Consider the following 25,502-nt stretch of genomic DNA (forward strand, 5'->3'; position numbering starts at 1 on the left):
AGTACAAACTGCTACTCACTGCTCAGGTAGGAGGCCTTAGATGGTGGATCTGGGCCTTGCCATCCTGAAACTTGCAATTCATCTGCTCATCCCTCCACCCACCCACCCACCCATCCCCCCATCCATTTATCTACCCATCCATCCACCCATCCATTTACCCATCCATCCCTCCATCCATCCATTTACCCATCCAACCATTCATCCATTCACACATTCATCCACTCACCTATTCATTCATCCACCAACCCATCCATCTATCCACTCATCCATCCACCCATCCATCCATGCATCCATCCATTCACCCACCCAACCAACCACCCATTCACTCGCCCATCCATCCACCCATCCATCCATCTACTCCCCCTCCCTCTCAATACTATTTTTCAGAGGCTTACCTGGCACTACTGTAGCTTCTGGGGATATAACCTTCTTTAGGAGGCTTCCTTGCACTCCCCCTCCTCTGAGCACCTCCCACTCACACCTACAGGAACACACACATGCACACAGCCATAACCCTGGCTTCCCTCCATCCTAGGTGGGCGGTCCTATATCTGTGTCAGTCACCCTCTACACCTCACACCCCCACAGGCCTCCACATGGGCCAAGACCCGAGGGAGCCCCACCTCTGCGTGTTGGCTAGATTACATGAAGCCAAAAATCAAGTTCAGTGGAGTGGCCTCAGCCTGGATAGATTTTTTTTTTTTCCTGCTAATTATAAAATCCATTGCAATAGAAATCACAAAACAGAACAACTTGGCTATTATAGGGACATGCTTTATACTCATAACTTAAAGAGCTTGTTTTAAAAACTGACTGTAAAACCACTTAATTACTTGGTTTTAAAACCAGCCATGTGGAAATTATGTTCCCTCAATGTACGTTTTGGAGGTGATTTCTGGCAAAGAGAACTCCACGGTGGTGCGTACTCTGCCAGGTTCCTGGGGGCCGCCTCACATGTACATGGCCCAGTGCCATCCCTGAGCCACTCTCCCGGCCACTGTGAGCCTCATGGAGTCCCAGCAGATAGACAACTGGTCACCCCTCTCCGTGTGAAAGGTGAGGAGCCAAGGGACCAGCAATAGGAAATGTGTGATTCTCGCCAGGCAGCTCACAAGAGTGAGGCTAGGACAGGATTTTAAACATCTCGACTACAAATTTTGTTGTCTTTATATCATGCCTGCATTCATCCATCCACTCGTCCATCCAACCGCTGATCCAAGTGCCACTTACCTGTATATTTATCTGTCCATTCATGGTCCCATTCATCACCTACCCATACACCTACCCACCCATCCATATATCCATCCATCCACCCACCCATGGGCCATTTGTCTCTATAGTCATCCATCCATCCATCCATGTATCTGTCATCCACTCACCCATCCATTCAACTAGCCACTTACCCATATGTTTGCTGCTGCTACTGCTGCTAAGTTGCTTCAGTCGTGTCCGACTCTGTGTGACCCCATAGACGGCAGCCCACCAGGCTCCCCCGTCCCTGGGATTCTCCAGGCAAGAACACTGGAGTGGGTTGCCATTGCCTTCTCCATATGTTTATCTACTATTAAATCCACCCTTTTATCCACCTGAACACCTATCCACACATCCACCTACCCACCCACTCACTCATTCATCCCTCTATCCATCCATCCATTCAACAAGCCCTCAAGCTTTCAGAGAACCCCTCAAATGCTGAGTTTCTGGGCAAGTCGAGGGAAGAAGGTGAAAACACAGCCCATTCCTTGACCTCAAGGAGCTCACGGCCCAGGGGGCTCATGAACCATGATCCTGAGGTGGACTAAGTTCTAAAGTGGAGGTGTGACTAAGCTTCTGTGGAATGGAGCAAGGAGTGTTTCATAGACGAGGGGATTTTTAAGTTGGCCCTTGAAGGATGTATAGGTGTTGACCACCCAGAAGAGGGTAGGGCATTCTAAGGAACGCTTAAACGTTCTGAAGTTCATGATCAAGGGCTCTGCATTCACAATCTGGCTCTGCTGTCCCACCTGTGTTTCTGGGGCTGAGTCTCGGTATCCTCACCTGTCAAAGGGGAGACTCACCTCCTACTGGCCTCCCGAGCAGCTCTGCTCACCTTCTCAGCTCACCTTCCCTCTGGAATTTACAGCAGTGGGGCGGGATGTTCCCCAATGCCAAGTCTCTTCCCTCTCTCTTCCCAATCCCACCTGGTTTTACGACTTCACATACCATACTTACCCCCTACATACCACCACCCTGGCGTCTCCTGCAGATTCCACACTCATATCTCCTGCGGCCTACAAGACCCCTGTCGGGCATCACTAACAGGCATCTCCAAGCCATCAGCTGTGGTCAGAACACCACCCTTTGCCTCTCCAGAAGAAGTTCAGTTCAGTTCAGTTCAGTTGCTCAGTTGTGTCCGACTTTGCGACCGCATGGACTGCAGCACGCCAGGCCTCCCTGTTCATCACCATTTCCCAGACCTTGCTCAAACTCATGTCCATTGAGTCGGTGATGACATCCAACCATCTCATCCTCTGTCATCCCCTTCTCCTCCTGCCTTCAATCTTTCCCAGCATCGGGGTCTTTTCCAATGAGTCAGCTCTTTACATCAGGTGGGCAAAGTATTGGAGTTTCAGCTTTAACACCAGTCCTTCCAGTGAATATTCAGGACTTATTTTCTTTAGGATGGACTGGTTTGATCTTGCAGTCCAAGGGACTCTCAAGAGTCTTCAACACCACAGTTGAAAAGCATCAATTCTTCGGCACTCAGCTTTCTTTATAGTCCAACTCTCACATCCATACATGACTACTGGAAAAACCATAGCCTTGACTAGAAGGACCTTTGTTGGCAAAGTAATGTCTCTGCTTTTTAATATGCTGTCTAGGTTGGTCATAGCTTTTCTTCTAAGGAGTAAGCATCCAGAACAAGGGGCCACCCCTAGTTGGGCCAAAAGCTTTGGGGTCACTCTTGACCCCTCTGCCTCACCACCCATATCAAGTTCTATGTTGATGCGTCCAAACCACACTGCCCCGTCCAAGTCCCATCCCAAGGTGGGCACTCCAGCCCAAGCCACCCTCATGCCTCCAGCAGGCATTTCTCTTAGAATAGACTGGAAGCTTTGGGCCAGCAGGACCTCACTCTGACCAGGCACCTCCGGAGTCCATGCTCAGAGATGGGGCGGAGTCTCCTGTCCCGGACTCAGCATCAGGCAGCCAGCGTCTCGGCTCAGCCTTGTGGACCGTGGGGAGGTGGTCCCCGCTCCTCGGACGCTAGTGTCACTGACTGTAAAGTGAGGCATTTGGATTCGGCGATGTGCCCTCTGGGTCCCAAGTCCCCGTGTGAAACCAGCTAGTGAGATTTCCCTGCCACTGTCCCAAGGGAGTCCGGGGGCTCTGCCAAGAGCAAGTGTCCAGCTGGTGCTCAGATGTCATCATGCATCCATGTCAGGGGCCGCTTTTAGGAACGTACTTGCGTGTGTGCGCATTCACGTGTTTATGTGTGTGTGTGATTTTACAGCCACATCAGGACGTCACACCGAGAAAAATAAAAGTGGTCTCAGCAGACTGTCAGTGCCTCCTCCACTTCCCCTGATCCTGACTCTCCCCCACTCCACGGATGGGGAGTGCTCCCCTGCCCCAGTGCTGGGAAACATGGGGCCCTTCCCAACCCCGAAACCACTTCAGCTGCTGGAAGGATGGAGTTGGTTGGAGAAGACCTTTCCCAGACCAGCCCCTCTCACACTACCACTGTTTGCTGTTTTCCTTGGTGGTGACTCAGATGGTGAAGAATCTGCCTGTGATGTAGGAGACCTAGGTTTGATCCCTGGGTAGGGAAGATCCCCTGGTGAAGGGATGGCAACCCACTCCAGTATTCCTGCCCAGGAAATCCCATGGACAGAGGGGCCTGGCAAGCTAGAGTCAGACACGACTGAGTGGCTAATACACACACACACACACACACACACACACACATACACAGTGTTAAGAATGTGAGGCATTTCACCTAGACTTTTGCTGACAGCAAAGATTTTCCAGATCCCACGCCATAGACACTGGTCTCTGGCGCTTTCCAGCCTCTTATGAACCCAAATTTTCACAACGGGTCCTGATTGCTTCCTGCAACCCATGTCCAAGGAGTCCTTCCTGCTGTGTGCCAGACCCACAGGGACAGCGTGGCTGGTCCCTACTCTCCCGGATCTGGCCCCGCCTCCAGAGCCCACGGCTTGGAGAGAAGGCAGCAGCCTTAGATCAGGTTCCCAGAAGCAGAGCCTGAGGCAGGGATTGGGTGCACATGACCCTGAGCAGGGGCTCTGGGGGATCGGCCGAAGGAAGAAGTGGACGAGGAGGGAAGTGCCCTCAGGCCAAGCCTGGCCAGGCCGGGTCCATGGTCAGCTCAGAGGTGCTCCTCCTTGAGGTGGAGACAGCCTTCCCCTGACCATGGGACACTGTCTGGGGTCCTCCAGCGGAGGGTGTAAATCTCCAGGCTCAGGCCCCCATAGACTGCGGGCAGTTTTCTCGGAAAGGGCTGAGCTGTGAGCTGTTGGCGGCCAACACCGGGTCTGGGACTCAACACATCATCAGCATGAGGCTCAAGGCGCCATCTGAACAGACGAGTGTTACAAGCTTGATGCTGTGACACAGCTGGCTTTGTCTCGGTTCCCATAGGCCGGCCTGAGGTTGGCAGGGCGAGAGGCCTCTGCCCTCTTCTACAGATGAGACGCTGAAGTCCAGGCCTGGGGGTTGACCAGGAGCTGGCCGGACTGAAGGTCCTGGCACAGGTCATCGCCAGCTCACCTGCTTCTCACCCAAGAGGATGCTCCGAGGATTCCAGGCCACCCTGAGTGGTCCCTGTCCCCCTGTCCTTCTCCTGTCTGCCACCCCTATAGTTAATCCATCAGCCGGAGACCCTGATGGGCAGTGGCCAGCAGAGAGGGAGGTAACTGGCTGTGGATGGGACAGACACACAGATCTGGGTCCCATCAGCTCTGACCAATGTGCGGAAGGGACCCCCAGGTCCTCTGAACCTCAAGCGCCTCCCCAGTGGCAGGGGGCGGTTGTGTCTGCCCTGGGTGGGGTGGCCAGTCCAGCAGAGATGAGGGCAGTCTGCCCAGCCCAGAACCCACCCATGGGCAGTGCTCCCTACACGGAGTAGAGCAATCTTCTCCTCAGTTCTCCCCAAGAAGCTTTCCTTAAATGCTCCTTCCCCTGGTTTATAAGGTGGTGTGTGTGTGTGTGTGTGTGTGTTGCACGGTGGTGATTGGACAGAACCAAGCATGGGGAAATATGTCTCTTTTTTAAATATCAATACTTTGTGCTGAACAAAATCTTATACAGAAATCCTATCAATAGATCAGATCAGAGAAGGCAGCTCGGCCTCGTGGCCTGGAACATCCCTGTCACCAGCTCGGCCTCACGTGAGCTGGGAGACCTCAGGGCAAGGGGTTAACCTCAGGGGAAATTGAGGCAATGACAGAGCAGCTTCTCGGGGGGGGGGGGGGCGGTGACCAGCGAATGATCACAGATGAAGCACTCAGAGCAGCGTCTGCCCGGACCGGGTGTCCATGGGGCTGCTACTCTTACTGTTATTGCTGTGATGACTGCTATCACCTCGAGTGCTGCCTGGCTTCGTGAGGTCTGTACAGTGTCACAGCTGCACATTGTGACAGCGAGTCTGTGATCAGGGATGCTGTGGCATTTTAATGACATTCTGACCTGAGTAGGAAATACTCACCCCCTCCCCTGAGTGCAGCCCCTCACCCAGGTCAACTCTCAAGCGAGAGATGCCCACAGAGCAGCTACAGGGGAAGGTCGGGACCACCATGCTCCTTCCAAGGCCTCCTCCCATCACCCACCCTCCCTTCTCATCCCGAGGCTCGAGTGGAAGGACAAGACCAGACAGGGGAGCAAGGATGGAGGGGGTGCCACTCCTTCTTGAAGGGTGGGCTCTGGGACCCCAGGGCCGCTGAACTGATTGAGGTCACGCTGCCGTACGTGCATGGCCAGAAGTCAGCGCAGCTCTGCCGGACTCCCAAGCTCTTTGTTGTGTGTCTGTAGGGTTGAGTTTGTTTTAAAAACAAATGCACAGTCAGTGAGGTAGGGAGCCTGTCGTCACCAGAGGTAACCAAGAAAGGGGGAAGGGGTGTTACTGTGGCGATTGCAGCATCAGAAAGCATGCTGGTCCAGTGAATGAGGTGGGACCCCCTGGGACCGCCCCCCTTGTCACGTGGTGTCCAGCAGAGGGACAGGGGCTAGTCACAGCATTTCCATCGTTAGAGACTATGCCAGTTCAGCTGGGATGCAGTCAGCTCTGAGGCTCTGTGATTCGGCCTGGGCCACCTATTTCTGGGTATCTCTGTGTCTTGAGCAACAGGAAGGGCTGGATCTACCCCCCACCCCAACTGTCTCTGGTCTGTGCTTATGGGACAGGTACAGCCAGGCCTCCACCTTGAGGGCCATGGGGAGGGTTCTGGGAGCCTTCGTGCAGGATGGACGTCCACATTTCTCCATCCAGAAACATCGACACTGGTGGCTCCTACGGGAGATCAGAGCCTGGGTTCACCTCGGTCTCCACGTGATCCCAAGCCCTCGGGAGTCTGCTGGTGCAGGGCTGCTGCCCTGGGAACTTTAATTAAATCATCATTCATCTGCGGATGGAGGAGGAGAAGAAACTGACAAGACAGATGACTTGTGTCTCCCATCATCGCCGAGAGTTTCCTCAATTCACCCACCGCTCACGAGGCGTCTGTTCTGAGAGGGGCTGTGGGCCAGCCCCCAGGGCCACTCCTTGTCCTGAAGGGGCAGAAAGATTCACTGATGCCTGATGGCACCGTCTTTGCATCACCCCTCCCCCAAGGACACCAGTGCCCCCAGGACCCTGTCTGTGACAGTCATGGTGCCCAGGGACACCCCACGTGTGACAGCCAGTGGTACCCAGGGACACACACACCTGTGACCAGGACACCCTACTTGTGACAGTCGGCGTAACCAGGGACACCCACCTGTGACAGGGACACCCATCTGTGACAGTCGGCAGGGCCCAGGGACACCCCACCTGTGACAGTCAGCGGTGCCCAGGGACACCCACCTGTGACAGTCGGCGGTGCCCAGGGACACCCACCTGTGACAGGGACACCCCACCTGCGACAGTCGTGGTGCTTGCTCCACCCTGTCCTGTCTGAGCTGCCCCCATGCCCGCCCCCTCGGGCCCAGGCCCCCCTGGCCCTGTGCTCTCTGCTCTCATCTCACCTCTGTGCCCACTTCTTCTCAGTCTCCTCCCCAGGCTTTCTCCTTTAGAGACCGTCAGTGCCACCAGGGCAGACCCAGGTCTACATGGCTCACTGCTTCTTCCCAGGACCCCAGGCAGGAGGCTCCCTGTTGCCCCACGCAGTGGGCATCCAGCCCCCAAGTCTCCCTTCTCCACGTTTCCTGTGGTCCCCTCTCCCCCTTCTCCCGCCTCCCCATCCCTTCCTGCTGGACCTGGCCGACTCTCTCTCTCTGTGTTCTTGCCAGGCCCTCTCCCCACCCCCACCCTGTCATCCGGTGCTGGGGCCCTGCTCAGAGTCCATGACCGCTCATTTACGGGCTTCTTTGGTCACCACCTCATCGCTGGATGGTGTGCTCCATGAAGGCAAGGACATCTCGGCTGTGCTTCCTCTGTCCTCATCACTGGCCGACATGGGTTCTGTGATGCACAAGCAAAGACCAAGGGAAGGGCCATGAGCGCCCCCACCATCTCTGCAGCGTGCACCCCTCATCTCTGTAGCCTGTACCCCCTAACGTCGGCAACATGCTCCGCCCCCATCTTTGCAGTGTGTGGGAAGGAAGCTTCCTGGGTTGCATCTTGGGTCAGCTCCCACCATGTGACCTGAGAGGTCACTGCCCTCTCTGGGATTCACTTCATCCGGCAAACAGGGATAATAACAGCACCCACCTCATCAGAGGATTGTTGAAAATGTGAGTCAAGTATTCAGTACATCGCCTGGCACACAGTAAGTGCTTGACAAATGCCACGTAGGATTACTTTTCGCCTTTTCACACTGTTCATGGGGCTCTCAAGGCAAGAATACTGAAGTGGCTTGCCATTCCCTTCTCCGGTGGACCACATTTTGTCATAACTCTCCACCATGACCCATCTGTCTTGGGTGGCCCTACACGGCATGGCTCACTACTTTGTGGACAAAAGTCCATCCAGTCAAAGCTGTGGTTTATCCAGTGGTCGTATATGGATGTGAGAATCAGACCATAAAGAAAGCTGAGCGCCGAAGAATTGATGCTTTTGAACTGTGGTGTTGGAGAAGACGCTTGAGAGTCCCTTGAACGGCAAGGAGATCCAACCAGTCCATCATATAGGAAATCAGCCCTAAATATTCATTGGAAGGACTGATCCTGAAGCTGAAACTCCAATAATTTGGCCACCTGATGAGAAGAACTGACTCATTGGAAAAGACCCTAATGCTGGGAAAGATTGAAGGCAGGAGGAGAAGGGGACGACAGAGGATGAGATGATTGGGAATCACTGACTCGATGGACATGAGTTTGAGCAAGCTCCGGGAGTTGGTGAAGGACAGGGAGACCTGGCGTGCTGCAGTCCATGGGGTCGCAAAGAGTTGGACACGACTGAGCGACTGAATTGACTGAGGATTATTGCCAACGCTGTTATCCACTCCACATGAGGCAGGAGTGTTTCATTCAGGAAAACCATAATCCAGGTGATTTCTGCTCCAGGCCATTGACTGGGGCTTCCCTGGTAGTCAATTTCCTCCCACAGATACGAGGAAGCTACGATACTGCTCCTTTCTGCTCTGTCCTTACTGGCTTCTACGAGCACAGAACATCAGTAGTCCCTGCACTGATGGATATGGCTTTGGCTGTGCTTTCCCCAACAAGCATGGCAGTAATAATCTTGGTCTCTAATCACAAATACTGGAAGAGAGAGCCTTTGGAGATTCCACAGTCACTCCATAGTCAAATGCTATCATCTGTACCCTGGAGGCTGCCCAAGCCAGCGTGGAAAACGTACCCCGAGAAGGTACGGAGATCATTCCCTCGCATTCTGCTGTTCAGTTAGGGGCAGATGAATGAGCAAATTGTTCTCAGATCTAACCATGCATTGTTAATACAACTGTCCTGATAAAAGACAATTTTCCCAAACACAGTCACTCCAGAGAATTAACCGTCCGCCACCCTCCGCCCAGCAGGCAGGCTTTTTAGCTTTGTCTGCAAAACATCTTCAGCCAGCCAAACAGAACAATTACACCCTACTCACTCCAGAGCCTCAGCATCAGCCCCTTTAGAGAACTCAGATCATCAATAATTACGGGGGAGATGGGGGCCTCATATTTCCCGAATGCTACAGACAAGATTGTATATATAAGCCACGGCTCTAAAATATTGGCAATGAGTTGTTGTTATAGGTTCTGCGATAGGTTCACCTTATCTGGTTATTATCGATCAGACACAAGATTTTCCAAGTCAGCGTCCAGCCAAAGGGAAAAGGTCTGCCCCTCCATTCAATTTACAGATGTTCTTGGGGATGTTTCTTGGCATTTCAGTGATTGTCAGGCTGGTAATTAAAACTGAACCAATCCTTTCCTGACAATCAATTCTGTAATTGTGTTTGAGCGGATGCTTTACTAAATTGTGCTAGATACTTGTCGATCTCGACACAGAAGCAGGACAAGGGTTCTCAGCACCAGAGTCGGCTCAGCGCCAGGGCAGAGGCAGGCAGACGGTGCGGGCTGGAGCAGCTCATTTCACCCCTCTGGGCTCCTATTTCTGTCTTTAAAACAGAAACAAAAACCCCTCCCGCCTCGTGGCTGTTGTGAAAATAAGATGATAAAAGGCTGGTGCCGAGTGCAGGGCCTGGAGCAAAGTGAAGTGAAAGTCGCTCCGTCGTGCCCGACTCTTTGTGACCCCACGGACCATACAGTCCACAGAATTCTCCAGGCCAGAATACTGGAGTGAGTAGCCATTCCCTTCTCCGGGGACTCTTCCCAACTCCAGGGATCGAACCCAGGTATTCTGCATTGCAGGCACATTCTTTACCCGCTGAGCCACCAGGGGAGCCGGGGCAGCACAGAGTACATGTTCAGTAAACGTTATCTCCCTTTTGCTTTTCCACCCCTACTTGATGGAGTTCAACTTTATGCAGAGACAAGACTGGGAGGCAGAAGCCACTGGTGCCCACGTCAAGAAGGGCGGGTTGAGGGTTGGGCTGCATGATGATGGTTACAGCCAGTGGCTAAAGAGTGCACAGGGCTCAAAGTGTGTGGCACTCCCTCCCCAAAGCCATTTGTAATGGGTTGATGGATGGAGGATCAATAGTGAATTGGAAGAGGGAAGGAGGCAGAAAGGGAGGGAGGGAGGGAGGGAAGGAAGGAAGGAAGATTGAATGGTGGATGGATTCACCATTGTGAATGGATGGATGATGATGGATGGATAGAAGGATGGGTAGATGATGGATGGGTGGGTGGGTGGATAGGTGGGTGATGGATGGATAGATGGATGGATGATGGTTGGATGGATGCACGGATGGTGGATGGATGGATGATAGATGGATAGATGGATGGATGGATGGATGGATGGATGATGGTTGGATGCTAGGCAGAGAGAGAGAAGGAAATACAACTGAATTTAACATATTAATAACTGTTCATGATTTTCTAGAAGTAAATCTTCATTTAAAAAAATTATCTTCCTGTCTTGTTTACTCGATAAAGAACTGAACATACATTCTTAGGCCTTTGCCCACAAGCCAATTCTTCTTTTCGTAAAGTATATATTGTTCTTTTCTGATTGCACACTTAGCACACTTTCATCTTAAAATATTAATTTATGAAAATGTATCTGTTGGTCCCACAGATATGTACTGAGTACCTCTCCCATCTTAGGTAACCATGACATGGTAAGAACGGAAGTAGAAGCAGAGTAAGACAGAAAGAGCTTAACGCCCATAGTCTCAGCGGAAGCAGTGCTTTTGCCCTGCTGGACTGCTTCGTTCACCTTTCCACAGATGTTCATTCACGTGTGTCAGTCCCTTAGTCGCGTCCGACTCTGTGCGACCCCGTGGGCTGTAGCCCACCAGGCTCCTCTGTCCATGGAATTCTCCAGGCGAGAGTACTGGAGTGGGTTGCCATTCCCTTCTCCAGGAGATCTTCCTAACTCAGGGATCAAACCCGGGTCTCCTGCATCGCAGGCAGATCTTTACCGTCTGTGCCTCTGGGGAAGCCCATATTCATGTGTATGTATCTCTTTATACATACGTACATGATTGCCTGTGTGTCATATATACATACAAGCTCATGTGTGTGTATACACGTGGACACGTGTATACACACACAGTCGTCTGATTTTACTTTTCTCATGGTGCGTCTCACTACCTGAATCATCGTGTTCCCGCGTTTGTTTTACTCCCTGTCTCTCCCCCTCAGCCGTAAGACCCAGGGGAAGGGCTCTCCCCGTAGGCTCCCCTCTGCGGGGGTCTCTCTGGTCCCTATCCTTGGCCAGTTCATTTCTCACTCTTTGGGAGGGTCCTCCACTCCCAGGACCCCCAGTCACACGTCTGAGCGCGGACCTTCCAAAGGCCTACCCCAGGGCAGGTTTCTCTGCTGAACTCACCCAGAGTTCCAACCCCGAGCTCCTCTATCCATCTGGGGTGACCCTCAGGAAGCTCAGCCCCAGCGTGAGGCTCACCCTGGGCTCCTCTTCATCCCCAAAGCCAGCCCTCCCCACCACCGGCTGGTCCTCACGTCCACATGCCCGCCCGAGCCAAGTGCTTAGGGTTCCGTTATTTCTCCATCTATTTCCTTCACCAAACCCGCTGAACTCTGACCATAAAATGTCATGGCCACCCGCCCTCTCCCCTCCAGTTGCATGACATCTGCCCCAGCCCAGGCCACCAGCTTATCTCAGCTGATAACCCCCAAGTCCTCCTATTCAGCCTCTGGCCTGCCCCCTCCAGGCCCGCCTCCTCACTGCGGTCAGGGAGAAGACAGCCAGGGCTTCCCAGGGAAAAGGAGTGTGAAGGTGCAGTGGACATCTGGGGATGTGGATGTGGTCTGATGGCTGGACCTGGGCCGGGGAGGGAGAGTAAAGTCATCCAGGTGAGGTCACCGGGGCAAGTCGTTAACAGCAGACCCAGGAGCCCCGGCAGGAGAGGCCCTGAGGGTTTCAAGCAGGGACACAGCACCGTAGACTTATATTTGCACAAATTCCAATGATCTGTGACTTCTTCAAGAATAGATCTTTCTGGTTTGCCTGCGTGCTCCCTCGTATTTGACTCTTTGCGACCCTGTGGACTGTAGCCAGCCAGGCTCCTCTGTCCAGGGAATTCTCCAGCCAAGGATACTGGAGCAGGTTGCCTGTCACTTCCTACTTCCTGGCTTAAGAAAGCACAAAAGCCACGAAGAGCCCTTCTATTTCTGCCACAGTTTCACACGTGGTGCTAATTTAGGACCTCAGCCCAGAACAGACGATTATTTCTGAGTTGAAGGTGAGGAGAGAGATGAGCCCCAGGTTACCGAGCAGAGCGGCATCTCTGCCAGGCTCTGCATTCTCTCGGCGCCCCCCAGACTGAAAGCTGTCATGTGGAGTGACTTTCTGCTAACACCCTGGGTAGCAATCCGAGTGTGTGCTGAATAGCCCAGCGAGAGGCATTCATCCGCGCATTCTCCTTGCCGGGTAGCAGAGTTATTCTCGCTCATGATGACTCACACCGGCGTATGTAAGATGCTCTGCACAGATTCTAATTTGAGACCCAGGGGGTGGATGCTGCTGTATCTGTTTGTCTCCTCTGTCCGCCTCTCCGGGCGTCAAAGCCCAGTTTCCTGTGTCCCCAGCTGGGCACGACTGTCTGGCAAGGAATGTATTGGACGATTGCATTTTAAATAGGAAGGTAATTTCCTGAGGACCCCCATCCCCGGGGATGCGGAGGGAAGCCTCTGAGGGCTCCACTTGGTAAAAAGAAGATGAAAAACAAGTCTTCTCCTTGATAAAGAGTCTGAAGGGAAACCCAAGATCAGTGGCGTACCCAGCCAGAACTCTGGCAGAGGTGAGAACCAGTTGCTGGGTGCTGTTTGTTTTCCTTTTTTAACTCAAGGTTTCAGAGCTAGGGTTTACACTGCAAGGCAGACTGGGATGTTGGCACCACCTTTTGGAGGAGATGGGGGAATGGAAGCCCAGCAGGGCACCAGAGGAGGCGACTTGGCAGGTGAGACCACACGTGGATCATGCAGGGGTGACTCAGGCAGGGCAGGTCTGAGCGGGAGGCCGGTGGACACGATCCGGGCAGGCAGGGAAGGGCAGGCCCATGTCGAAGGGTCCCAGAAGGGCGTCCAGGGTGCCAGGTTCAGGCAAACCTCCTGACCTGGCCGTGCAGGGCCCACATCGGCGTCTTGCACATTCTGCCCTTCCTGGAGGACCTCTCTGCACTTGGCCAACGCTGACCCACTCCTGCCGGGAGCACACAGCTTGCCTCCATGGACACTTCCCAGACAGCCTCCATTCCAGCCCCTTCTCAGGGTTGCCGGTTCCAGTGCACGGCTCACATCATTCAACAGCTTCCCTCGCCTGCTGTGGGCTCCCTGGGGGCCAGGCTTCTGTGAGATTCGTCTCCCAGCCTGGGGTCTGGCACACAGCTGAATGGCTGTGTGAATGGCCTCAGAGAATAGAATGATGGACCAAGCAGGGGAAACAAAGATGAAGATGGACAGAAAGCCTGCCTCCCCCACCATCCCAGCCTTCCTCTGCTGCCTGTGGGATCAGAAATCCCCCCAATTCAGGAGCGACCTGCAGTCTGGAAGCCATGCCTAATAGTCTTTGGAGCAGCGGTGGGGGATGGGGGAGCGAATCTGTCTAGACCCTCCCAAGCCCGTTGCCTCGTGTCGCTTCCACGTTCCGGGCTGATGCAGTCACATCACTGGTCATGAGGTGGTGTGGATGAATGATGCAGGGAAGTGCTGGGTGCAAACCCGGCTGACAGTACAATCTTCCGCAAGGCCTCTCTGGCCGCAGCTTCCCCACCTGAGAAATGGGGATGATCACACCTCAGCTTAGCAGGTCTGCGGTGACCGCTAAGTGCAGTCAGCGATTCACACCACCCCCACCTGCCCCTGCTGCTCATCTCTGCACCGCCCAGAGCTGCCCTGCTTAGTACTTCTGCGTCTCTCCAACCAGACGCAAGTGGGACCCTGGGGACACCTGCCGGGCTTGGCAGGGAAATAACGGAAGGGTTGTTAATTTTCAGGCCTCTGAGGCCAGGTCGCTTTGCAGGCTTCCCACCCAGAACATCCTGGCGGAGAGAGCTAATCTATCTGTTTTAACACAGACAGGGGCTCTGGGGGAGGCACAGAGGCTGCAGGCCTGGGGAACTTAGGGAGACAAGTACCCCAGCCCCACGCCCCCCTCGCCTGCAGCGGACCACAGGGAGCTCTCTCCGCCCCACACCCGTGCTGCAGGCAGCTTCGTGGCAGCCCCTGTCACTCCACGTCACAGTGGCTTGTGTTTGTCCTGCACTGGACTGGCCCTCCTCTGTGCCCACTGCCCAGTGTCAGGCCTCCCCCCACCCCATTTCTACCACAAATCCTATGCAGGGGAGCAAATCTGGTCGACCGACCCGCCGAGGTCTAGCCTACTTGCAGCATATCCAATAAAGCACGTGTCAATAATGTGACCGAAAACCAAATCCCCAAGCAGGAGACTCTCTTCAAAAGAAGGGCCCTGTCATTCCCGCTCAGCATCAGTGTGCTGTCCCCCCGAGCTCCACCATCACTGCTTCCCCTGGCGAACTCCTATTCATCCTTCAAGACCCAGCTCAGGTGACGCCACCTCCAGGAAGCCCTCGACCCAGGCCAGGCCTGGGCTGGGGCAAGGGCAGCTCAGGGTACACAGTTAGGGAGGCAGTCAAACCCACATGCCCTGGCCTAACTCCCACCCCTTAGAGGAAGTGCTCGTCGCCCTGGGGACAGCTTGCTGGCCTTTGCCCTCATCTGTCCTGGAGTTTCCTGATGGGAGGGAGCCATGTGCTTCCTGTACTGTCCTTCTCACCACGGCCTGTGAGCTGCCTCAGCTCCAGGGCCTTGACCCAAGGAGGTGCTTGGTGAACCAAGCTTCTTTAGAATAAAATGCCATGAGAATAAACCCGCTGTCATCTCAGTCTGTTATGCACCTTGCTTCCTTTATTTTTTCCAGTCACCTCTGCCATGGGAACCCTATCTTCATTTTACAGAGGAGGAAACAGGCTCAGAGACGTGAAGTGATTTGCCCAAGGTTGCACAGCTCGCAGGAGCAAAGGAGGGGTGAAGCCAGCTCCTCACCTCCAGCTCTGGAGGGGTGAGGCCTCCAGAGCCTACACTGCCCCTGTGCTGGCAGGCCTCAGCTGTGGCCTCCATGTTCCATGCGCGGTGTGGCCTCCCTGGACTCCGGGGCTGTCGTGGGTGCCTCCATCCTGCGGGGCATCGGAGTGGCTGAGAGCAGGGCTCTAGGGCACCTGGTTGTTTCCTTGTCACTTGGTGGGGAGCAGAGGCCAGGTCCGCCAGCGTGCTTGGAGTTGGGCACAGGGCCGAAGCGAGCAGGAGCTGCAGCCTAAGGCAGCACCCCACCCCACCCCCCACCCAAGGGAGGATGCCTGGGACTCACCAGGGGCCATGAACACGCAGGTCCCGGTGGGGCCAAGGCACCACAAGTCTGACAGTCTCCAAGGACGCTGCTACCACTGCTCCTGGCACTTACTAACCGAATAGCTTTGGGAAGAGTCCACTCTGTGGGTATGTGACCCAAGCCATCACAGGAGAATCCATGCTTGGTCTGATGATCTACCGGTCCCATCTTGAAATTCCTGATTCTCTTTGAACAAGGAGCTCCATGCTTGCACCGTGTACATGGCCTGGCAAATTAGACCCTGAAACTCAGGCTTCATATGGGCTGGCTGTTAGTCCAGTGAATCTATCAGATAGTTCCCTTTAACTGAGTTGCCTCTGATTTTGAGGCATCCAGCCTTGTGGGCCCCCAAAACCTCGCTCGGGTACCATATGTTTCCCCAGAATAGTAACCAGTGAAAATACACCATTGAAAATAGTCTGGTTCCCAATTTGGAGGAACAATCTGCCAGCCTCCTCTCTGCACGATGCTAATTGATTTGTTTTCTTTGCTCCAATAATCCTTTCCTTGTCAGCACTTTCTTCTTCCCCCGTCTTTCCTGGCTTGTCCCACTCTGAGGCCAAAAATAGCCCGTGATCCAGATTGCTGGGACTCTGGCCAGAATCACTTCCTCAGGTTCCTTTTCCTTCTGCCTGGGTGACACCATGAACAGGGCCTTAGCTGTAACTGAGGGCTGTCATGGAGAGGCGATCCTGTGCCCAGAGACCTCATTCTGTGTGGGAATGCCAACACCCATCCTCTGGGCTGAATGGCAAGGATGAGGACTGGGCCCTGCCAGGCTGCACAGCCTCCCCTCCTGGAGGGAAAGGCAGACTCACAGAGAGAACCCTAGGAATGTTAGACTGGAGCAAATGAACACATGAGATGCTGGGCAAGGGGCAGAGGAGGGATAAGAAAAACTGTTGGAGGATGTATATCATGGACGTCTTCCTGGAGGAGGTGACCTTCAAAATTAGCTGTGCCAGATGAAGAGGTATTGGAGAAGCACTGGAAAAGAAGGAAGATGTCCCATCATAAAAACAGGCTAAACTCATGCTGGGGGCACCTGCAAAGCAGGGACATGAAAAATAAACGAGAAACATTCAGCTTTGTTGAAGTTGCCCAGAATTCCGGGCTCAGAAAATTTCAAAACTTTCATTTTATCACACATGGATTTTGTGACATTTAAAAAATCTGGAAATCTGATTCTTCATTGCCAGTGGTGAGGTCGAGAGGGTGGGGGGTCTCAGTCCTGCTGTGCGTTCCAGCCAGAGGGAACCGTACACAGAGGTGGGAGGAGGACATGAACGGTCTCAGCAGGGACCCCCATCTGCTTGTCTTCGGTCCTGCTGGCCTCTCTGTCTGAGAACCCCCTTCCCCAGGTCTGGATCAAATTTCCGTTCATTCTTCAAAGTTCATCTGGGCGTCACCTCCTCCTGAAGCCCTGCTTTTGTTCTGCACTTGGATCCGACCTTCCCTGCTCTGCTCCCGTAAACCCTGGGCAAGCTAAATTCTTGTGTGATTTAGGTTAAAATCCTGCGGCTTTTAACCATGGAGGAATGAATGAATGAATGAGCCTTCACTGATGTGTGAAATTTTGAGTGGTGAGCAGGAATAAGTGAATGAGATTATTTATGATTTCTGCTCCCCAGGCAACTTAAATATCCCCAGGGATGTTTTCCACCCAGAGGAGAAGAGCAAGCAAACAGTTCCCTGAGGAGTCACAGAGTGAGCCGGAATTGCTCATTCAAGCAGGCACGTGTGAGCGCCTTCATCCCGCAGGCCTGGGTTGACCCACAGCTTGGGGTCAGGCATGTGCTGAATGCTGGAGGGAGCAAAAGGAGTTAGGTCCCTACCCCTGAGATCAGGGAACACAGAACCTCCCCCACCCCCCGGCTCTTTTTCCCTCACAGAACCCCAGCATCAGCAAGAGAAAAACAGCAGACAAACCCAAATGGAGACACAATTACAAAATATCCAGCCAGTCCTCCTCAAAACCGCCAAGGTCATCAACAGCAAGGGAAGTCTGAGAAAACGTCACAGCTTAGAGGAGCCCGAGGAGAAGTGGCAACTGAGTGTCACGTGGGAACCTGGCACAGGGACAGAGAAAGACATCAGTGGGAAAACGGGTGAAATGCAGTGTGCGGTTTAGACACGACCGATGTATCAATGTTGGGTCCTTATTGTGACAAACGTATAATGTCGATGCCGGCTGTTAATAATAGAGGAAGCGGGGCATGCGTTGTGTGGGAATGTCCTGTACTACCTTTACAACTTTTCCGTCAATCTAAAACTGTTTGGGACTTCCCTGGCAGTCCAGTGGCTGAGACTTTGCCTTCCAATGTAGGGGCCGCAGTTCAATCCCTGGTTGGGGAGCTAAGATGATCCCGCATGCCTAAAACAGGAGCGATATTGTAACAAGTTCAACACAGACTTTAAAAATGGTCCACATCAAAAAAAAAAAACTTCAAAAATATCAAACTATTCTAAACTAAAAAGTTTATTTCAAATTAAAAAAAAATCTTAACCCCACACCACTTAAGACTAACCACTATTAATAACCCCTGTGTTTCTTTCTCTTTTTTAAAAACAGAGCTGTAACTGACAAGCAATGTTAGTTTCGGGTGTGCAACATAATAAAATGTGTTCACACTGTGGAATGATAACCACAGCAATTCTAGGCGATGTTGGTCACCACACACGGTTACAGAATTCTTCTGTGTGATGAAACTTTTAAGATCTACTCTCTTAGCAACTTTCAAATGTGCAGTAGGGTTTTGCTGGTTATTCTCAGCGTGCTGCAGTCCCTCCCCAGGGCTTCTTCGTCTTATAATAGGACATGTGTACCTTTCGACCCCTTCCACCCATTTTGCCCATCCCCAATCCCCCACCTCTGCTACCACCAGTCTCTTCTCTGTATCTGTGAGCTTGGTTGTTTTTTTCCTTTTTCTTTGTAGATTCCACATATAAGTGAGATCACACGGTATTTGCTTCTCCGTCCGCCTTACTGCACTTAGCATAATGCCCTCCAAGTTCATCCATGTTGTCACAAATGGCAAGTTTCATTCTTTTTTATGGCTGAGTAATACTCCTTCCGCCCTGCTTTCTACGCATTTTCCACTGACAAAATTACACTTACTTTTCTGTACCTACCATGACAAAGCTATTATATACTTCCTTACGATGTTGTCACCGGGAAATGTACAGAAGCTGAACTTGCTTATAATGTCCTGCTTTTTCGTGTGTGAGTGCATTAGTTCTCGTCACTAAACACCATGGACACATCTGTACACGCTCTCTGGCTCCCCCAACCATTCCGCCACCACCTCCTATTTTTCCTGCATGTAAACCACACCATGAAGAACATCTCCGAGCACGTGTGTCCACCTCTCAGGGATCAGAGTCACCAAGGAATCAGGCTCCATGTGCCTCTGCTTGCTGGGGGACAGAAGGCTTTCTGCTGAAGGTGAATGACCTCACCCAGGAGCCCAGTAAGGCTTCCTTGGAAAGAAAGAACATACTGATGTATCCTTTGTTCACAAGAAACAGGAGTTTTGTGCAGCTCATTGATTTATGCTCCACGTGCTTCGTTGTCTTCCAGAGGCATGTCGGGGTTTGGGAAAGTCATTCTGGGGGCGTCTCATTGTACTTTCCCTCCCAGGGAAAGCTGAGCTCATCTTGGGCCAGGCTAGTCCCACTCAGGCTGCCGGCTGCAGCCCAGCTAAAACCCCACCCTGTGTGGAATCACCACTGACCCTGGCCCTACCCAGCATGGCTCTGTGACCACAGGAGCCCGCCTCCCCTCAGTCTTCCCACCTGCCAAGCAGAGGGGACAGCGACCCAATGACAGTCGCCACACGGAATGGTAATACAGGCCGGCTGGTCGCGTTCACATTAGACCTCCATGGTGGGCTCACAGTGTCGGGCACCCATCATTTCCCATTTTACAGACAAGGAGACTGAGCCACAGAGGGTACTGGTCACACAGGCATGGAATTTGAGCTGGGTTATCAAAGGTCTGTCTAGTCAAGGCTATGGTTTTTCCAGTGGTCATGTATGGATGTGAGAGTTGGACTGTGAAGAAGGCTGAGCGCCGAAGAATTGCTGCTTTTGAACTGTGGTGTTGGAGAAGACTCTTGAGAGTCCCTTGGACTGCGAGGAGATCCAACCAGTCCATTCTAAAGGACATCAGTCTTGGGTGTTCTTTGAAAGGACTGATGCTGAAGCTGAAACTCCAGTACTTTGGCCACCTCATGCGAAGAGTTGACTCATTGGAAAAGACCCTGATGCTGGGAGGGATTGGGGGCAGGAGGAGAAGGGGACGACAGAGGATGAGATGGCTGGATGGCATCACTGACTCGATGGACATGAGTTTGAGTGAACTCCAGGAGTTGGTGATGGACAGGGAGGCCTGGCGTGCTGCGATTCATGGGGTCGCAAAGAGTTGGACACGACTGAGTGACTGAACTGAACTGAACTGAACTGATCCAAAGACAGAGTGTGTGTGCCCAGCCCCCTGCTCCACCGACACATAGTTCATTCATTCCTTCCCTCATTCATTCCTTCCCTCATTCATTCATCCATTCCCTCATTCATTCCCTCCCTCATTCATTCACTCACTCATTCATGCTGCGTGTGGAACGCCCAGGCCCTGCAGGGATGCGGAGGGGAGGGCATCAGTAGTGACCTCCACAGATGTACCCCAGACCTGACAGGGCCCCAGTCCCCGTGCAGGAGCCCTCTTCCATGAAATGGGGTGAGTGTGTTGAGGACAAGTCCCGGGCCCCCAGCAGCCTTGCAGCAGGAGCACCAACCAGCCTGGGGAGGAATGCCATCCCAGGGTGTGCACCGAGGTGGACAGGGACACGGGCAGGGGCGTGGACCTTGCCAGGCAAGGCCAGGCCGCACGTGAGGCTGGGAGGGAGGCAGTCGGGAGGGTCCTAGGACCCCCATACGGGTGTTGGCATCTCCTGGGGCTGTGAAGAGCCATGAAGGTTCTACAAGGTCCGTGCGTAGGAATGGCTCTTCTGATGGAGCAGGAGGCGGGGCCACAGTGCTGGGGGGCGGGGGCAGGACCACCTGGCTCCCAGCCCCTCCACCCTGTGTTCCGGTGCTCCTGACTCAGCCTCGGCTGGTCGACCTTCTCTGGCACCAGGCACGCGTGAGTCCCTCCGCAGGGCCCTGTCATTCTGCCGAGTGGCCCCAGGGCCGCCCTGTTCTGACCCTTGGCTGGCCTGTCCTGACCTTTCTGTGACGGGGGGACAATCCTCACACACAGCCCGGCAGGGCTTGTACCTGTGAGAAGAGGAACCTGGAAGGAAGGCAAATGTGAAGGGACCTCCCGGGGTGGGGGCTGGGGGGTGCGCATGGTGGAGGTGCCCCTCGTCCTTTCTGGGGGGCACCTTGCCATCAGTTTCACGTCGGAGTGGAGTCGGGGCCACTCTAAGATGTATGCATCTCCCGTCATCTCCAGCGTGATCCAATGCTGGGCTTGAGGTCAGGGAGAGAATACAGAAGGTGGGCTCCGACTCCACCCCGAAGCCTCCAGCTAGGACGAGGCATCCTCCCACACGGCCCCTGCTCCCAGTGCTCTTCACAATAAGCCTCCTCCGGGCCCTCCCCACCCCTTGCCCCAGCCCTTGCAGAGCTCTCACTGGACAAGTCAGTGTCCTGGGGCGGCCGTACACAAACAGGCTCCGAACCTCAGGAATCTGCCATCCAGGCTCTGCAGGCGGGAAGTCTGGAGTCAGGTGTCACCTGGGCCGGTTGCCTCTTGGGGCTGCGGGGAGCCCGCTGCAGGCAGTGGCTCCCCAGAGTGCAGATGCCTCTCCTGACCTGTGTCTTTCAGATCATCCTCGTGAGCTCCTCGCTCAGCGACCGGGACCAGAGCCTGTTCCTCAGCGCGGACGAGGGTGCCACCTTCCAAAAGCAGCTCGTCCCCTTCTCCGTGGAGACGCTCATCTTCCACCCCCGGGAGGAGGACAAGGTGCTGGCCTACGCAAAGGAGGGCAAGGTGAGCCGCCCGGGCAGTCCGGAGGGCAGGGAGCCTCCCCATCACCCGAGCCCCGGGAGCCCTGGGCGGCAGGAGGGCTCCGCGGGGCTGGGGCCGGGACCCCCTCAGCCCCTGCTCCCTGGGGCTGGGGTCAGGGACCCCATCACCCCTGCTCCCGGGGCTGGGGTCAGGGACCCCCTCAGCCCCTGCTCCCCGGGGCTGGGGTCGGGGACCCCCTCAGCCCCTGCTCCCTGGGGCTGGGGTCGGGGACCCCATCACCCCCTGCTCCCTGGGGCTGGGGCCGGGACCCCATCACCCCTGCTCCCGGGGCTGGGGTCGGGGACCCCCTCAGCCCCTGCTCCCCAGGGCTGGGGCCGGGACCCCATCACCCACTGCTCCCCAAGGTTGGGAATGCCCTCCGCCCCTGCTCCCCAGGGCTGGGGTCGGGGACCCCATCACCTCCTGCTCCTCGGGCCTGAGGTCGGAGACCCCCTCACCCCCTGCTCCCCGGGGCTGGGGTCGGGGACCCCATCACCCCCTGCTCCCCGGGGCTGGGGTTGGGGATCCCCTCAGCCCCTGATCCCTGGGGCCGAGTGGTCAGGTGCCCCTCAGAAGCTCATGGGTTCAAGTGAGAGCCAGTGGGATGGAGGTGAGGTACAACAGGCTCACAAGATGGTTGATGGACAGTGGATAATTATGAGGACCCTCCACTCTGCCCCCCAGCACACTCCAGCCGTGGGGCCTCCCTCCACTTCCAGAACATTCCACATACCCTCCCACCCCAGGCCCTTCCCTCCTCCTGGAAGCCTCTTCCACCTTCACCAGGAGAGGGAATTGTCTTTCTGACCCCAAACCAGCATCCTCTCCTCTGCGGGCAGTCCAGGGCACCTTCACGGTGACTGAGGAGTACACGGTGAGGGGCTCTCTCCAGGGCCAGCCTGGGTGCGGTGGGAGACTCCGGGGCTGGGAGGGGCGGGCTGAGGGCCCCTGGAGGAGGGGCCGCCCGCCTGGAGGAAAGGCCTGGGTTGGGTTCCTACAGACACCGTAAGGAATGACCACAAACCTGACAGCTTAAAACAACAAAAGTGTATCGGCCAAAGGCCCCAAATCAGTTTCATGAGGCCACTGCCGCGGGCTCTGTGGGGTGACTCTCCCCCTGGAGGCTCCCTCGCCTCCACGAGCTTCTGGAATTCTGTGGCTGGTGGCGAGTCACGCTGAGCTTCAAAGGCAGCGTCTTCAACTCTTCCTGTTCCGTCTTCACGTTGCCGTGTGTGAGTGTGTGTGTGAGTTCCCTCTGCCCCACCTGGATAATCCAGACCACCCTTCCCATCTAAGCATCTTCAGTGAATTGACCGCAAAGTCCTTTTTCGGTCCATCAGGTCCCTTTCACAGCTTCCAGGGATTCTGACAGATATTTTGAGGGGGACCTTTTCAGCCTTCCCTGATTGCTCAGTTGGTAAAGAATCTGCCTACAATGCAGGAGACCCTGGTTCCATCCCTGAGTTAGGAAGATCCCCTGGAGAAGGGATAGGCTACCCACTCCAGTATTCTGGCCTGGAGAATCCCATGGACCGTATAGTCCATGGGGTCGCAAAAAGTCGGACACGACTGAGAGACTTTCACTTTCACTTTTCAGCCAACCACCTTGCCCGATAGGAGGCCTGGTGCCCCATTGTGGCAAAAGGGCTGAGGAGGAGGCTGGCCCCGGGGAGAGTCACTCAGCCCTGAGAAATTGTGTGTGTGGGCAGTTGGAGAACAGGAGTCCTGGTACCCATCCCTCTCCTCCTGTCCTCAGTTTCCTGTGAGCTGAATCCCACCAGAAGCCAGGGAGAAGGGGGCCTGTGGATGCCGCCTACACAGGCCAGCTCCCAGGGTTGGGAAAGGGTGGAAAAGGCAGAGCCCGGGTCTGGAGCAGATGGAAGCTATCTGGGTCAGAAGCTTCCTTGGGTGCCCCCAGACCTGCCTGGGACTCACCATTCCACACTCTTCCAGATTCCAGTGACTGACTCTCTTTCCAAGGATGGGTCACAATGCACGATTAAATATTTGTGTCATTATTTGATTATTGTCTGTACCTTACACACACACTTGAGGTAAGCTCTTTGAGGGTGGGGCTATGCCTGGCCATTTCTTTCACAATTTTTTCTCAAGTTCCTGGCTGGAAATATTGAATGAAGAATAGAAGGAAGGGGGATGGATTGGTGGGTGGATGGGTGGATGGATGGGTGGATAGATGGATGGGTGGATGGGTGGATGCATCAGTGGGCAGATGGGTAGATGGATGGGTGGATGGGTGGCTAGATGGCTGGGTGTGTGGGTAGATGGAAGGTGGATGGATGGGTGGATGGATGGAAGGATGGATGCATAAGGGTGGATGGATGGTGGGTGGGTGGATGGATGGATGGGTGAATGGATAGGTGGGTGGGAGGATGGATGGATGGATCAGTGGGTGGATGGGTGGCTAGATGGGTGGGTGTGTGGGTAGATGGAAGGTGGATGGATAGGTGGATGGATGGAAGGATGGGTGCATAGGGATGGATGGATGGTGGTAGGTGGAGGGATGGATGGGAGGATGGATAAGTGGTTGGATGGAAGGATGGATGCATGGGGGTGGATGGATGGTGGGTGGGTGGATAGATGGGTGAATGGATAGGTGGGTGGGAGGATGGATGGTGGATGGATGGAAGGATGGATGCATGGGGGTGGGTGGATGGATGGATGGGTGAATGGATAGGTGGGTGGGAGGATGGATGGTGGATGGATGGATGGGTGAATGGATAGGTGGGTGGGAGGATGGATGGTGGATGGATGGATGGGGGTGGATCAGTGGATGGATCAGTGGGCAGATGACTGGATGGATGGGTGGATGGGTGGATGGATGGATGGATCGGTGGGTGGATAGGTGGCTAGATGGGTGGGTGTGTGGGTAGATGGAAGGTGGATGGATAGGTGGATGGATGGAAGGATGGGTGCATAGGGATGGATGGATGGTGGTAGGTGGAGGGATGGATGGGAGGATGGATAAGTGGTTGGATGGGAGGATGGATGCATGGAGGTGGATGGATGGTGGGTGGGTGGATGGATGGGTGAATGGATAGGTGGGTGGGAGGATGGATGGTGGATGGATGGAAGGATGGATGCATGGGGGTGGATGGATGGTGGGTGGGTTGATGGATGGGTGGATGGATAGGGGGGTGGGAGGATGGATGGTGGATGGATGGAAGGATGGATGCATGGGGGTGGATGGATGGTGGGTGGGTGGATGGATGGGTGGATGGATAGGTGGGTGGGAGGATGGATGGTGGATGGATGGAAGGATGGATGCATGGGGGTGGATGGATGATGGGTGGGTGGATGGATGGATGGGGATGGATCAGTGGATAGATCAGTGGGCAGATGACTGGATGGATGGGTGGATGGGTGGATGGATGGATGGATCGGTGGGTGGATGGGTGGCTAGATGGGTGGGTGTGTGGGTAGATGGAAGGTGGATGGATAGGTGGATGGATGGAAGGATGGGTGCATAGGGATGGATGGATGGTGGTAGGTGGAGGGATGGATGGGAGGATGGATAAGTGGTTGGATGGAAGGATGGATGCATGGGGGTGGATGGATGATATAGATGCATCGATGGCAGTTGGACGAATGAATGAATGGATTTCTACCAGTAGGGACCACCATGGTGAGGGACCTCCAAATGAAGCTTCCTGTCTGGCCTGAGCCATGGCTGTCTACAGGACCTGGCCTCCTTGGTGGTCCTCAATTTAGTGTGTCTGCTTTGGCCTGGAATATATCACACCCACTCACACACCACTGGGCAAAGTAAGTCTCATGCCAAGACCTGGTCCTCACTGACTGCCTGAAGTTCGGGATGTCCCTGAAATTCCCTGGCCTGGCGGGC

At 54.5% G+C, this 25,502-nt stretch overlaps 1 protein-coding gene across 1 annotated transcript in view; it reads left to right on the forward strand.

Annotated features, from left to right (window-relative positions):
• The window catches only part of SORCS2 (sortilin related VPS10 domain containing receptor 2), a 497,945-nt gene that overhangs the window by 389,289 nt on the left and 83,154 nt on the right, over positions 1 to 25,502 (forward strand). The window contains 1 exon segment of the mRNA XM_070791869.1: positions 21,458 to 21,622. Within this exon segment, the coding sequence (XP_070647970.1) occupies positions 21,458 to 21,622 (165 nt within the window).

Source organism: Bos indicus, chromosome 6 (genome assembly GCF_029378745.1).
Source record: "Bos indicus isolate NIAB-ARS_2022 breed Sahiwal x Tharparkar chromosome 6, NIAB-ARS_B.indTharparkar_mat_pri_1.0, whole genome shotgun sequence".
In the NCBI taxonomy this organism is placed as follows: Eukaryota; Metazoa; Chordata; class Mammalia; order Artiodactyla; family Bovidae; genus Bos; species Bos indicus.